The following is a 16,130-nucleotide window of genomic DNA, read 5'->3' on the forward strand; positions in this document are numbered from 1 at the left end:
ATGGCCCCTCTCTGCTGCCAGTCCAACGATCTCAGAGGCGCTAACGCTGTTAGCCACCCGCTCGGAGGAGTTCCTGGCTGCAGAACCCATCCGAAGAGCAGTGTATAAACACATCAGTGGGTACGTGGGTGTTTTGATTTGGAACTGGGCAACAGTAAATTCTGCTTCTGGGCCCTCCGGAGCACTTTCTTGTAGTCAGTGGTGTTCCTGTTAGATGTGATAAAGTTGCTTCCTTTTCTGAAAGGTCTGTGAGCCTCTAGAAGCCCTGTGCACAGGGAGAAATGAGATCGGAAACTATAAGGTAGAACCAGCGTGCTTTTCAGGCTGTCAGCATCTTGTTTTTCTTGGCAAGGATTTGACAGGTGACTTCTACACGCGGTGCAGTGAAGGATACTGCATGGCTGGGCGTGTTAGTCAAGGTTCATCCGACCAGTGTGGGGATTAAATTTTTGTTAGCTGTGTGTGTTTATATATTTATACACACGTGTGTATATATGTACATGTGTAAACAGGCATTCCAGGTGTTAGATTAACTGAGTTTTAACTTCACTTTAGAATATATTCTGCCACTTGGCCCATAACATAGATCAATATTAAAGTGAAAATGAGAATAATGATTAAAAAGGAGTGGTTTGGGCTTGTAACATGCTTAATGCGCTGTTGTATGATACAGGTACCCTGAGAAGATCCAGGCCTCCCTTCACCGAGCGCACTGCTACCTACCGGCGGGGATCGTGGCGGTGCTGAGGCAGCGCCCTTCCTTAGTGGCTGCAGCAGTGCAGGCCTTCTACCTGCGAGATCCTGTAGATCTACGAGCATGCCGCACTTTCCGCACTTTCCCTCCAGACAAGCGTGTGATGACTGTAGTAAGTTTTCCTCCTGACGCAACTTGTCACTTAATTAGTTTCTCTAACTGACGGAGGTTCTGTGGTCAAGCAATACAAATATGTGGATTTAATTTGGAAAATAGTGTGTTTTCTGAATTGCTGGGGTTTGTTGTGTTGTTTTTTTTTTCCTTTCAATGCTAGACGCGGATTTCCGGTTTGTTACGTTAATAGAATCATAGACTGGCCTAGGCTGGAAGGGACCTTAGAGATCATTTTAATCCAGCCTCCCTGTCACCAGGGACACCACCTCTCGACTAGATCAGGCAACACATGGGGACCGCACGGGAATCGAACCCGCGACCTTGGTGTTGTTAGTGCCTTGACACGGCCAGGCTTTCAGAGGGCTGGTCATGAGATACGCGGTTCTGAAATCAGAGGTTGCTGCTTATCATTCCTCTGCTGAAGTGCTCCTTAAGTAAATTGATCTAGTTCTTTGACAGCACTGCCAACCAACTCAACGAGCTGCTCCTAACTACCCCTCGCAGTTTAGACCAAGGCTTTTCGCCTTCTCAGCTGCACTTACACAGCTCTGTGAAAGCTATTTTGTGTTTTATGAGCATTGTCCAAGCAGTGTCGTGTCTGATACGTTTGCATTACAGTTACACTCCTAGACTACTGAAAATAAAGCTTCAGAGTCAAATTTTAGGTTTCTAGACTGTTTTTCAAATCTCAGCTTTGGTTTTGTTAACCGAAAAGATCCCTCATATTTTTCAAAATATGCCTTGTTGGCATGAATACTGAGGATTTTTTTTCTGATATGTTAAGCCTGAATGAAGTTCTTCCTTATATACAAACTTGGAATGTATTTTGTGAGGTCTGAAAAGCAAAATATCTTAAGCAGGTGTATCCAAGATGTATTTTTAATGTAATCTCAGATGTTGTCTGTAACATGGGTGCTTTAAAACAAAATTTAGATGAGACTGGTGGAAAATTGATGCCTGTACACCACACAGTCTCATTGTGGTGAGTGTTTTTCTTCTGCTCTGGCTTTTTCAGATTACTTTCACTAAGTGTTTGTACGCACAACTTGTGCAGCAGAAGTTTCTCCCGGATAAACGCAGCGGATACACGCTGCCCCTCCCATCTGACCCTCAGTACAAAGCCTATGAACTGGGCATGAAACTGGTAATTATTTTTTTTAATGCATTTTGTACTTAGTCTTTAGTTTGCCTGTTTACAGGCGGCCAAGAAATGACACTCAGCTGGTAGGTTGCCTGCTTGTAGAGAAAAGTGTGAGCAAATTCACAGTTACCATTTCTCTGAAAGTACGGTATCACGGGGGTTTTCTTCTGCAGAACAGAGCACTCCTGTGCTTCCAGGGATTATAAATACAAGTAAAACTTCTGTGCTTCTGTGGGCAGTAGCTCGCGTGCTGTAGGTCTGCCTTCTAGGTTGCTTTGCCCACGTAGAGAAACTTGGCAGAGTCAGAGCGATGTGTTGCTACTGCATGAAGACAGATTCCAGCTTCCAAAGGAGGATGCTGCTGCCTAATTGGGTTTTGCACCTACTTCTCAAGTGAGAGAACTGGGAGCAAGGTGGTCGCCAGTTCTTCATGCAGCCGTTTAAAGGTGCCCTTAAATTTGTCACCTCTTGTTGTTGCGTCTCTTACGCAGGCTCACGGCTTTGAAATTTTGTGCTCCAAGTGCAGTAAAGTATCTCCTGATTCCAAGAGAAATGTTCTGAGCGGTCCCCGTTGGGAGAGATTCCTCAGAAGCCTGAAGGAAAAAAGTTACTTCAAGGTGAAGTGTGGGGGGTGTGTGTATATTTTAAACACTCCAGAGAGAGTGTGTTTTAGCTCTTGAAATTCTTCAAGTAGTTACAGCAGGGCAAGAAATCTAATGCTTTTGTCTGTGGAAAATTAATTAATGTCTTTCAAGGAGATATGTACAGTTTGTTCCCTTGTGAAATTAATTGATTTATTTTGGAGATGAAAAAGGAGAGAAAACAGGATTTGCAGGTGAATTAATTCATCTAAAGAAAGGGGAAATACGCTTGGATAAAGGAATCCACAATATAATTGTGTGTTGCTATGACTGTTCTACATTTTGTTTGCATGCCTCTAGAACTACATATTCTTAAAGATCTATACTTAACACCCATGGACTCTTTTGGGTCCATTTAGATGTATTTTTTTTGTTTGTGTTTTTTTGTATTTTTGTATTGTTTTATACTCTTTATTTATAGCTATTTATTTATTTATTTATTTTTAAATGCCCTTGACTACTTTCTTGATGTTAGAAATTGGTCATAAATTGATTCCTTACTTGAAGGTTATAAAATTAGACAACTCTTTGGAGCGCTTAGGTCAGTATTTGTTAAATATAGGGAAAGTGGAATATTCTTACAGTACTGCAATGCTGCTTCTGTGAATAATTCTCAAAACACCAAGAGAATCGTGTACAATTACTGTATGGTTGTAACCTGGGCATGATAAATCTGCCCTGTTGTGGGAGTCATAGTATTGTCTTTGATTATTTTAGCGTACGCCGTAAGACTTCAATTTGTATTTGACTGTGAAAATGCCTTGTGTTCGTTGCCTGTATTCTGTTCCAAGTATACATGGCAAAGCAGCTTTGATTTTCTCAGCTCTAAGTTCCTCTGTGGCAAAGAGTCGTTGTTATGAAGCCTCATTGTGAAAAGGAAAAGGGGAGAGACAATTGTTTAGGTTCATGCTTGTGATTTGCATTAAATAGGGAGAAATGGAGGGGTCTGCAAAGTACATGGAACTGTTGCGTATGGCAGAAGATTACTTCCAGCAATCTGTTGTCAAGCCAGAAAGGTAAGAGCTGCTTGATACTCGTGACTCATCGTATGCAGTACCTGCAAGTGCTGTCACTTACCTTTTTATAATACTTGTTACAAAAAAACTGAACCCTTTTCTCCACTGTACGCTTACTGTAGGTGCTGTGGCTAGGGCATAAGGGTATTTGTCCCTCTAGAATACTCTCCGCTGGTAGTTATTGCCTGAGTAACTATTTATCTTGGTTTTGTAAAATGCTGAGCTATTCCAAGTGGGTTCAGAGGTGACTGAAAAGCATCGTTTGGTTGGTTGGCTGTAGAAAGTATTTAAAAGTTTCATTGAAAAGCAATCCCAGTGAATAATAAATGTGGAGTAATCTGTCTCCTTTACTCAAGACAGGCAGCTGGCTGTATATCTCTCCAACAGATCAAATCCAAAAAATAAATCATTACAAAAACATCTGTGTGTTTGCCAGCTCATAGTATCTTGACTGTTAGTTACTTGAATTTCCAGTCTGTGCTTTTTGGGATCTGGCAGTCTTAATGTTTACCAAGAGAGAATAAATATAACGAACAAAGGAAACATAAGAAATGGGTTTTGGAGCCATCATCAAGGAATTACAGTAATTGACTGTGTCTTGTTTTGGCTAATGCCATCTGTGTAGTATTCTGGTACTTCCCCCAAATTCCCTTATCTTTTTGACATAGTTGCACAGAAGGAACGATGAGGAATGTGACCAAAAACCTGCGTATAGAGTGTGTGTTGCCGTTGTAATGCTAGTTAAAAATCCATGTTGGTAAATTGAGGGTTTTTTCTTCTAGCTCTGTTGAAGTGAACCCAGGCGATGAAATCTTGGCATTGCTGCAGACGACGACCATTGATTTGAAGGAATTTGAGAGAGAAGCAGCTTGTCTTCCTCCAGAGGATGGTGAGCGGGAGTCGGGGAGGTTGGACTATTCCTGTCACAAAGGATTATTTGTGCGGGGAGAGGGTGAATTTTCACGGTCCTGTACCAGTCTCTGTGTCTGCTCGGTTTGTCTCCTACCCTGTGACTGCTGGAGGTGTTATTCATGGGCTCTCATTGAAGATCAAGGCAGCTGGTTCTTATCTATAAACTGCAAAACTTGGGGCTGTGAATTGGCGAGATGTGCAGCCCAGTTTCTGGTTTGATACCAGAACATCGTGCACACTTAACACCTGATCAAGTACTTTTTGTCAACTGTCTACTGGGCAGAAGGCGTTTGTAATTCTGTAATAACAAACCAATTCCAATACAGACAATACAAAGTTAATTACTGACTCAATCAGTTAATATCTGATCTACTCTGATGGCCACTGTAAGACCAGCATAAACTTCATATATAATAGGGTTTTTTTTTACTCATTTGACAGAAATGTTGCTAGTGTGCAGTACAGGACACATCTGTATTTCTGAACGATGCAGTAGCACACAAATCCAGCAGTCGGTGTTGGTGATCATAGTGGAAGGCTGGTTGGTTCTCTCTTTATAGTGTAAGCCCTCATTTAGCAGCAGGATGTTTATCTGAGACTAGCACAATATCTGCTAGTTTCAAGCTGCCTATAAAACAGCTTTTTAAAGTAATAAAATGAAAGCTGGACTCTCTTCTTCTCAGCCTTTCACCGCATTGTACCCTGTGTCACCCTTCGTCAGCATGACACCTTGGTGCAAAAATAGGCTACAAAATGTGAGCAGCTCTAGCAGTCATCTAGACTGGGCTGGGTGGGCTAACGGATTTGAGCAAGAATGACAAATCGGTGCTCTCTTCTTTCAGACGACAGTTGGCTGGACATTACACCCGATCATCTAGATCAGATGCTGAAGGAAGTGAGAAGTGAGTCCCTTGGCTCCTCCAATGAGGAAGAGCAGAAATACGACTTGGAAACGGTTGCTGAAAGCATGAAAGCTTTCGTATCCAAAGTCTCCACACACGAAGGAGCAGAAATGCCATGGTAATAATGTTTTTCAGTTTGGCATCTAGTGTAGAGTGGGTTTTCACCCTGCTGCAGCCCTTTGGATCCGTAAGGTAGAGAATCGAAGTTTGCAAGTCCTCTGCTCAGCAGGGGTGTGAAACAGACCCGTGTGAGTAGTGAAGAGGTAGGTTTTTTTTAAACCACCTTGGTGACCATCTGACACTGCAGGTAAAAAGGCTGGAAGTTGCGCTGTCTTCCAGCACTCTATTAGTGTGGTTTTTTGGGTTTGGAGGGTTTTTTAACCCTTTTAAGTTGAAGGCTTACTGGTTTTTGTTACCATAGTTCACTATTATTAACATGTATTAAGTTCATTTGTGCTGAAATTTTTCTGCCATGAAGGATTAACTATTCAGGTAGGAGAAAAGCATCACTGTGGATCCTTCTCTTTTCTCCCCAGCCGTGCAAGAAAAGTGCTAACTTAACTATTTAAACAACAGCAGAATGCCACTAGATTAATTGTTGGAGTTAAGGAAGTGTGTGTGTGTTGTGTGAACAGGCCTTTAATTTTAAAAATCGAAGAAGTAGGTAGTAGCATATTGTCTTAAGTTCTTTTTAACAGCTTTAATAAAAGAAAACAATGCAGTGTAAGCTCTACCAAGTGTATAAGGGTCTACTCAATTTATGCTCTTAACTGATCTTTTATAATTAGTGTTAGTGCCAATGTCTGATTTGTAAACGTAGTTTTTTTCAGTTGTTTAAAAAACAAACAAAAAAAGCGCAAATCACTGAGCCTTAAGAGAGATAAGAGTGAAGGTTTTTGTGTTCTTTCTAGGCAGGAAGCCTCAGAGATTCTTAGCTTTTAAAAGCTTTCTCTAAGGTGTAACACCACCACCACCACTTTGTTCCAGAAGGATTCAGGCATGCTTATTTTGATTGTCTTCAGTGCAATTTTTGTTTGACTGTGGCAAACAGTTGAAGTTTTATTTTCTCTTTCATGCCAGGAATTCCTCCACTTGCCATTTCGTTTCTAATTCACAAGGCCTCAGGTTTCTAAGTGCTTCCAAGATAATCCAGTTTTAATCTAGGTTTGGGAGGAATGAATATGCCATATGGCTTATGCATGTGTTAGGCTTATGCAAGCGTGAAAGCTGTATTTATTTCAAAATGTTTTTATATTTCAGGTCATCTGATGAATCCCATGTTACCTTTGACGTAGATTCTTTTACAAAAGCATTAGACAGAATTTTAGGTGAGATTGCTTCTTTGTTCCTTTTATCAGAATATCTCATAGTTATTTGGGTTCTCTGGGTCTTCTCATCACTTGTGGGCACTGCGCTGGTTTGCTTGCTCTTTGTACTGACACAAAATAATATGTAGGGGAAAAACTCTGATGATCTGGATGAAGAGGAAGAGTTTGATTTCTCAGATGAGGACGATGAAGATTTAGGTGCTGAAAATCAAAGGCAAGACCAGGAGGATTCGCCTAATGAGCTTATAGGCAGTCTCAAGTCATATATGAAGGAGATGGACCGTGAACTGGCACAAACCAACGTTGGTAAGAGCTTCACCACCCAAAAGCAAGGGGTAAGTAGCTGCAAACTAGAACTCGAGGCATAGAGAGCTTTTGTAGGAAACACACTGACAGTGATCATTCTGACTAATGTGATCAAAACCCTCTGTCTTCTGATCACGTGCTAACTGTTTATTACAAAAAAAATAATCCCACGTGCAAGAAACGCATGCTGCAGTTGCATCGTGGTATTACTTTTTCGAAAAAACTCCACAACACCTTATCTAAGCTTTAACTTGCACGATATTGCCAAGACTTACTTTCATTTCCCTGATTTGCCCTGTTGTAGTAGTAGGGCAAGCAGCTGCAGCTTGACTTCTCGAGTTCCTGTAGTTGATGAATCCCATGGGAAACTGAGCCAGAACTCAGTAACCCTCTCTACACTTCTCTTGGAACTTAATCTGTAAAATGGAAAGTGATGATTTTTAACTGGCATGAGCATTTGGTGACTAAATTCCTGTCAAAACAGTGTGGAATGTACTGAATTTTGTTGGCTACAGACCTTGTTTCCTTGTTTCTTTTCCTTTGTGGCTTCTCTTTTCTTTTTTTTTTTTAAACCTGTTTATAAAATTTGCTGTAACTTTCTCTTTATGCTTCCTGTAGGCAAGTTCTGCTAAAGGAGCTGCGTCTCAAAACGCTGGCCCTGATTCTGCAGCTGAAGATAGTGAATTGACACCGGTCGACGTGGATATGAACCTAGTAGCTAACCTGCTTGAATCCTACAGTGCTCAGTCTGGACTGGCAGGACCCACCTCTAATATTTTACAGAGCATGGGAGTGTATTTACCTGAAAATGCAGATAATACTGGCTCTAATAAGGGAGCAACAAAGTAAAAGATGGTCTTGATTCGGAAGACATGGCTGGTTGAGAGAGGAAACTCAGAAAGACTAGCAGTATTTGGAAGAAGAGGCAAAAAGGTTTGGATTTAAAGCATTTTATGCATTAGTTCTGTTGACTTTAAAGATGGAACGTGAATTTACCTGAGAAAGCTGTCTGTTTGGATACTGTCTTGGATAGAAATTGGATTTTTTCAGTGCTGGTGTTTTCAGAAAACTGGAAAGGGGTATTGTGACTTGAATGATACTTATAAATCCTGTTTTTCAAGTCAATGATTTGATTTGCCATATTTGTAAAATGTCCCATTTCCTTACTGAAAAGCGTGTTCTGAAATGCTCCTGCCTTCGGGGGGAGGTGGAGGCGTGCAGCGTCGCAGCAACAGCATTCTCTTGTGGATTTGGGAACGCTGGTTAAACGTTCCACAGACGTTAATCGCTTTTCCAAAAGCACAGTGCTTCATTGTAAAAACTTTGGATAATTGCTGTAAGAATCTGTTCTTTATTAACTAGGAGGATTTGAAGAGTGACAGGATCGAATATGTAAATATTGGCTATAAGTAATTTTTGGATTTATTTAAATAAAAGCAGAAATACAACTTGCTCACTGGAGACGGTTTGTTTTTTTTCTCTGAAGGTATGCGTAACTTCCTCAGCGGACTAGCGGAAGTTCTTGGAGTTAAAGCATTTTCATAGTTGAGTGGTTTTTGAATTCCATTATTACTGCATGTTGATATCGTGCCAGCAGTAGCTGTCTGTGAGTCTCAACAGTTTCACTTTGGTTTTCAGTGCAAGTGTAGCTAAGAAGGCATTCGGCAAGTTGTTTTCACATGGAATGAAAAATCTGTTCTAGATATAAAAAACTTAGTTTTAACAAGATAAATTTGAAACAAAATATGTAGAAAGTCTTGATTTACAGACAGCAGGAACTCAGTCCTGCCAGATCTGAATCGGTTTCCACAAGCCTTTTATTTTTTCTTCCACGCAACAATTAATCAAGTGTTTTAAGTGGTAGAAGAGAAGCTCGTCGGCTGAGTGTTCTATTTGCTTGATTTTTTTAAACACATGCAGAAAAATATTGTTCAATGATACAAAAGCCTGATTGATCCTGAAGGATCATGCTTCTAAAGCATGGAATTATTATTCTTGTTACTACTGATGATGTTATTATTTGTCTTAAGGTTTGGATCCCATTTAATTGAAGTCTCTCTGTTCATTTATTTGCGTGCTAAGTGTTAGCACACAAATAATTTTATTTTAACTGACAAAGTAGAATGTAGCAGACGTCGTTTCCATGTAGGACTTAGACAATTGTTGGAGGATGAGTTTCAGTTTCTGACTGCCGTGCCAACTGAGTTTGACCAATGCGTAGAAAAGTCTTTGGAAGTTGCGCGTTGGCATAAAATCATAGAATCATAGAGTGGTCAGTGTAGGAAGGGACCTTGAAGATCATCTAGTTCCAGCCCCCTTGCTGTGGGCATAATTTCGCTGAAATTCAGGAGACCGTGACACTGTGCACTGAACGCTTGCTTGCTGACTTCCCTACTGATCTGTGCGCCTGGGTTTGATTTTTTCAAAGTTGTTGTTTGTTTTTGCAAATGCTAAATCTCTGGTAAAAAGCTCCAGCACAGTATCATAAATATTGGGAGATTCTGCACGTGGATGCACGAGATGAACATGGATGAAGGCTGTGATGGCTGCGCTGCCTCCACGTTTGTACTCCGTTGATGTTGTGTAAGTTACTTGGGTCACTGGTTTCGGGAGAGTACTGGCGAGCTGGACAGGCATTAGAGATGGATGAGAAGAATTAGGAAGTATAAAGGTGATGGTAAAGTTCAGGGAGTTGGGACTCTGCAGAGAGGAGGGGTGCAAAGAGATTGAGTTAGACATTAGAAAAATTTAGGTAACGGGTTCTTAAACCTAGCAGACAGTAGTTAGTGATGGAAGACAGATGTACTTGAACCTTAAAAGAGGGTTTATGTTTCAACAAGGAAGGCAGTTAACACTGGAGCTCTGTAAAATTCTCTCCTGGTGAGTAGTTAGATCAAGTTTAGATACTTTAAAAAATAGGTTCATTTTCAAGAACGTGATCACGTTTAAACTCCCTTGTGGCCTGTACTGTATGAAAGGTCAAAATAGATCAAAGGGCTCTTCTAATGCAGCATATGAAGAAAACTTTGAAGCTGATGTTCAGAACAAAGCTGCTCTTTTGAAAGCACTTCAGCCAATCTTGTTTCTTGGATAATCTTAACGTTTCCATCAATTGGACTGTTATTTCTGTGGGGCTCTACTTATTCCAACTATTTACATTTGTTTAGCAGCTTCACAGTGGAGACCTTCAAGACTCTCGAGCTGCTCGCAAGAGCATTTGCCATTGAAGAATAAGCAATTCCATGCTGCCTCTTGCACGGCTTTCAAGTAACATATGAGGCGTTTCTGCTTTTAATTCTGAAAGAGTATTTTTAGTGAAGGAGGCCTGATGGAATTAATTACGGGAGACAAGTGCAGTGTGGTTCCCCTTCAACGGATTGCTATCAAAGCTTCCATTATATTCTAAATTAGTTTAACTGGAACTGCATTCCACACAATTTATTCATTTTGCTCACTGGAGCATCTGCCTTTCCTAGAGTCTTGCTCATGCCAGAACTTCTGACCCTTCCCAGAAATTTAGTTGTCTTCTCTGCGGCTTGACCCCTGAAGCCCCAGTTCTGAATGGTGTAGTTGTTGACTGGTATGCTTGAGGCAAGAAAACACATAATGCGTCTTTCATCTTCCACCTACGAGATTGAAACTAATCCCAGGGGACTGCAGAGACCTTTCACTTGTTAAAACTCTTCTAAACACCTGGGCAGTTTGGCTGTTGGCACTTTTTCCTCCTCTGAGCTTTATGGAATACTGTTTTCTCTCAGTTAATGGAGGGTGTGCAGTTCATCTGGGAAGTCGGCAGCCCACGGGCCAGCAACGTTCGCAGCGTGGGTCGGACTCTGCCTGGTCAGTGTCAGTGCTGTTTGAAGTGTCTGTGCTTACATCGATCTCCTGCAAATAAACTGTTTCCAGCATCCTTGCCCTGTAAGCGGATGTCAGCCCCCTCTGTTGCCATGAAAGATGAGGAGCCGCAGTTAACTCCAGGGCACGTGTTAGTGGCAGTGGTGGAAAAGCAATTTGTTATGAATGTTCTCGTGTGAGAAGTTGGATTTTGTTTTTAATGGCAGCAGGAGTTGGGGCAGGCCCTCTGTACCACCTCGGGATCCCTTGGGATGCTGCAAAAACTCCAGCAGCAGCTGCCCTCCCTCGTGCCATTTACATCTTTGGAATGGAACACAAGGGCATCTGTTCTGGCAGGTCTTAAGATGGAAATTTATTTCTTTTTCCAACTGCGTTTATTCCCCTAAGAAAATATCACCAGGGAGGGCAGCTGGGGTTCTTGGCATAAACAGCAGAATACAGAGCTATTGGAAAAAGCGACTATCTCAGGAATAAGAAGCCTAAAACATCACCTTAGTCGATGTGCATCAAGCGTGTTCCACAGCCACCAGCTGAGGAACCTGATCCCCACCCCATGAGGACAGAGGATGTACCCTGTTATAAATTCCAGGTGCCAAGAGAGGGTAATTAATTCAACAGAAGAACTGCCAGGGCGAATAACTGTGGTGGTCATGATTCGGTTTCTCTCGTGTTTAAATTCTTACACTACCATAAAATTAACAGCCCGCCCTGCCCAAGTAGGATAGAAACAACAGGCAGAGGTAGGAAGATGCGTTTGCTGTGTTTCCAGGCTGGGAAACTGTCCTGTGGATTGCAGCGTCACGGGAGAGCGTGTCGTGAACAACCGACAGGGTTTCTGGTGTGAAAACGAGCTGAGAAGCAAAGTAATTAATGGAGGCAGAAGAATGTCACGTTGTGTGTTACTCCTGTGTAAAGTGCAGATTGCTGCTTGGAATAGAGCCTGTGCTTAAGTGGGTCAGCGCTCCCGGATGGATATTCACAATTTTACAAGCGTACGAGGAAGTGAAGAGCAAAGCTAATGTGAAGGTAAAGCTCAGCTTTTTTCATAAAAAAAGAAAATAAATAAGAAGTGTACGTTACTTGACCACTGTTGCAGGTAGGAGGCAGAAAATGAGATGTTTCTAGTAAAGACTTTATAATTTGATGGGAAAAAGGAGCAATGATATCCAATAACTGCAATGATAGTAATCTAAATTAGTTCAGACCAGAGTCTTTTTTTTAAGATACATATACCTGCAGTTACAATGCCCCACAGTTAGAGTGTTGGAATGTAATGTAGTTTAATGGAAGTATTCTCCATGCTGCATGCTAACGGCAGTTGGATGTAACTATTTTATTTTGTCAGATTGTTGTCCCGTGCCCTTTGTGACTGTAGACATACTTTCTCTTGCTAATTAAAACTTCCCAGGTTTTCATTGCTGAATTTTGTGCGGTATCGATCTGCTTCTGCTGTGCTCCTGTTAAACAGATCAGACAATGGTGTGTCACAGGTAAAGCTGCGTGGCTGCTCTTGTCCTGTGGGGTCCCACACACGTTTCTTTAGCGCCCACCTTGCCATTTATGAATTTTCAGCTTCCCATTCCCTACAAGATCTCTTTGAGATTCTGAGACTTACTAATAAAATGAGGTGTGAATTTGCTTCTGTCCCTATCCCAAACCTCATCTTCCTTTTTTTTTTTCTTCTGCTAATATACCAGTAAATCTTCTGGGTCCCTTTACAAGATTTCCACTCGTAGAAATAGGGCCGCTTCTGCATTTCCTGCCATTATAACAACCTTCCACTGTGATCTCACTTTTTCCCCCATCACTACAAATCCCACTGAAACATATCTTCTTTGTCTTCCCTCCTAACCTCTGCCATTTCCTGCAGAAATGATGTGGTTAGATGTGAAGTGTTGCAGAGAACACAATATAAAAAGATGCTATGGATAGTGGAGCACAGGGACTGGTGGAAAAGGATATTATATCAGCGTTTTCTCTTCCCGTGCCGGAACTGCCCTCCCAGCGAGGGAGCTGGGGCCACTTTTGTCTTTCTGCTCCCGTGATTCTTCTCACGTTTGTGACAGCTGATGCCAACTTCAGTTCCTCCACATAAGGATGCCTCTCGACATCACTGGGTGAGTCCACCTGATAGTCTACAAAATACCCACTGATGGGTCTTAAAGAAAATGCGAGTCACATCATTTCCAGATTGTTTTTTAACAGATGGTGATGCTTGGGCACTCCCAGGTGTACACGTTGCAGGAACGACACCTGGCAATAATTTTTCCCTTATGCAGCTGCTTGCCAATCTGTTGCCAAGTTGAAAAGCGAACAAGTTTTAGATGGGAGCTGAAGGCTGGAGCTGCTAAATTCAGTGCTTCAGACTGAGGCACAGGAACTGTGTGTGTAATGACAGGTGGTTCTGACAACCTGTCCCTTGCAGCTGCCAGAGTTGAACTGCTCGTGCTTACTTGAGAAATGTTTACCTGAAAAATTACTTGAATGCGGTCATGTTGCCAGGGCATTCCTTTAAGCGCTCGTGTCCTCTCAGGCCAAACATCAGATTCAGCACGTGTCTGCTGTGTCTTGGGGCATTATTTAAGGTGAAGTAATTTCTTCACCTGAGAGCTTCCTCCTTGACCTGTAATGCTGAAGGCAGACCTTCTGCCACTCACGATGGACAAGTACCCCTCTGGGTAGGAAAATGTGACCTTTCCGTACTGCAGAGCAGCCCAAGGTGATGGGAGAGCACGTGGCAAGTGAATTCTCGATCCATGCCGTTTCCAGGTAAGGTTTTTCTGAGCTCCCTCAGTCAGAGACAGACAAGTTGCGTCATGTAGTTTGGTTACTTTAATCCTCTGCTGGCACCTGTTGGAGATAAACATCACTTTTACACCCTGCTGCTTTTGGAAGGTAGGTGGAGTGCTGCTCTGAATCTGCTTGCATCGCTCTCCAAAAAAGCTGGTTTTAATTAATCACATGATTGCCCTTACCTTGCAGCTGCCCATGTATTCTGCTGACTGGTAATACTTGTGAACAACAGGGCTGTAGTGCCACAGGCTGGCTGCTTTTCAGCAACAGGTCTTGCTGTAAGTCTCAAGCCGTGGAGTCTCGGTCACTTATACGAGGCAAGCGTGCCCAAAGAGGATTCATTTAGTGGATGTGTTTTTGAGAGAAGTATGTTGCTACATCCATTTTGCCTCCCCAATATTTTTTACGTGGGAAAGCCCTGCTGTGTTTTGTTGAAGAAGCATCTGTCAGGAATTGCCTGCTTCTTTTTCCAGGTCACCTGCCTTTATGGAGCATGTTCTGTCTTGACTGCAGTGAGTATTATTCAGGCTTCAGCCGGATTTCTGAGGAAAATGCAAGCACGAACAGTATCTCTCTGATCTTGTTTTTCTATCCTGGGCATAGGTGTGTATTGCCTGTAATCAGTCCTGCTTTTTTAACACCAGGAACAGAGGTCAATGTTATTGTTTGATACCTGACTCAAAAAGTAGTGGATTAAGGATTTATAATTTAAAGCTCTTCAAAAGATGCAATGAGAATATTGCCTTGTAGTTGTTCTACCTCAAAAAAGTATTTAAGTAGATCAAAAAGACTTTTTTTCTTATTGATGATTAAAAGGAACATGCAGACATATAAACTGGTTTAAAAGGTGAGTCACGGAAGCAAACAAATGAGAAAATAGCTTTGTTTTTCCTCTGACTTTCTCCTTGTAGAAAACAGGCAGTAACTGAGGAAATTTGCAAAAGGCTGGTACAGTCAGAGGATTGGCCAGACCGCAGCTCTTATTAAAGAGTTGTCCTGAAGTCTGTGGATGTCTTGCAGCTCCAGCCTGGGCAGTGTATGGCCCTGCCAGCATCGAGCAAGGAGCAGCAGAGGTGATCATACCTCCTGTGACCAGCCTGCCTTCTGCTGTGATGCCCACCTCACCCCACAGGGACACCCTACCAAGGCAGGTCTGGGTCAGCAGTGTAGGTGGGGACAGTTTAGAAAAAGCTGGTGTCAGTCAGTCCTTGCTCTCTTGAAGTCAGAGCTCACTGAGAGCCTGCTTGTTGATGTTAAAAATCATAATTTGATAAGGAGAGTAGCTCAGTGTTTCCCAAACGCAGGAGAATTTACTCTGATGTGGAATGTGATCACGCCGCACTGGTTTGACAGAGACCTACGCTCCAAATGTGTACTGTAAAACCACATGAAGCTCAGAAGTCACAGCAGTTCCTCTTTTACACTCATGGTTACTACTTTTTGCTGCTTTTACTTGTTAGTCCTTTTTCTGCCACTGAGAGAACAGGTCATGCCTGGATATTACAAAATACCAAGTCCATCAAACTGGATGTTGTACACTGGAAGGAAGCTCGAGGCACATTAATGAACTGCAGAAGGGCGAGTTGGCCAGGTGTTAAGGAGAAGTGGGAAAGAGGACGAGAAGCAGGAATATCTTACTGGTGAGTATTAGCTCTTCAGTATCTTCTACTGCAGAGAAGGGAGTGAGGCTGAAAATAAAAATGGCAGATTCCAGAGACTGGAAAGACGTAAATGCTTGGGAATTAAAATGGGTGTGAGGGGAGAGAAAGCAGGAGGAACTACTACGAAGAGAGTTTAGTGGGAAACGTTTCAAAGGAAATGGGAGTTTCTGCAGGAGTTGCAGTTCAGTGGCGTGTGGGCTCCTGGGCTGCCTGTGGCTGGAGGGGAGGAAGCAAATGCCTGTGGTGGTACCATCTTACCAGGGTGACTGACAGATTGAGTTCACAAACATGAGAGTCATGCTCTGGCACATGGGTTTTATTGGCTGAGAGTTAGCGAGGGTGGAGAAGGCGTTAACACATGCCACCATGGCCTGAAACAATCCTCTCCCACCCTCCTGAAGTAAAATGAACTCTGAGGAAACAAAGCGTATCTCAGCAGTGTGAGAAAGCCGCCTTTTCTTACGTATCGCTCAGGTGTCATGACTCCAGATTTTTACCACCGCTCAGGAAGGTCTTTCACCTACAATAACTCTGAGTGGTGACAGTCAAAGAGACGTCCCTGCTCCCCCTTCAAGCATCTCATACTGATGGCTTCGCCATCTTGGCACTTGAACTCTGACCAGGTGGGCAGAAAGGACTGTCAGTCTGAATCAGCAGCAGATCAAACATCAAACATTTGTGGTTAATGGAGTTAAATCCAGTTGGCA

The 16,130-nt window shown here is 42.4% G+C and overlaps 1 protein-coding gene across 1 annotated transcript in view; it reads left to right on the forward strand.

Moving 5' to 3' along the window:
* The window catches only part of ECD (ecdysoneless homolog (Drosophila)), a gene marked incomplete at its 5' end in the record, with an annotated part of 9,787 nt that extends 1,824 nt beyond the window's left edge, over window positions 1-7,963 (forward strand). Inside the window, 10 exon segments of the mRNA XM_009872295.1 lie at window positions 1-120; window positions 674-866; window positions 1,884-2,012; window positions 2,501-2,626; window positions 3,581-3,666; window positions 4,449-4,555; window positions 5,421-5,598; window positions 6,741-6,816; window positions 6,937-7,143; window positions 7,733-7,963. The exon segment at window positions 1-120 is cut by the window's left edge and continues 29 nt beyond it. Of these exon segments, the coding sequence (XP_009870597.1) occupies window positions 1-120; window positions 674-866; window positions 1,884-2,012; window positions 2,501-2,626; window positions 3,581-3,666; window positions 4,449-4,555; window positions 5,421-5,598; window positions 6,741-6,816; window positions 6,937-7,143; window positions 7,733-7,963 (1,453 nt within the window).
* Window positions 7,964-16,130: the final 8,167 nt, after the last annotated feature.

Source organism: Apaloderma vittatum, unplaced genomic scaffold, assembly GCF_000703405.1.
Source record: "Apaloderma vittatum isolate BGI_N311 unplaced genomic scaffold, ASM70340v1 scaffold33166, whole genome shotgun sequence".
Taxonomy (NCBI): domain Eukaryota; kingdom Metazoa; phylum Chordata; class Aves; order Trogoniformes; family Trogonidae; genus Apaloderma; species Apaloderma vittatum.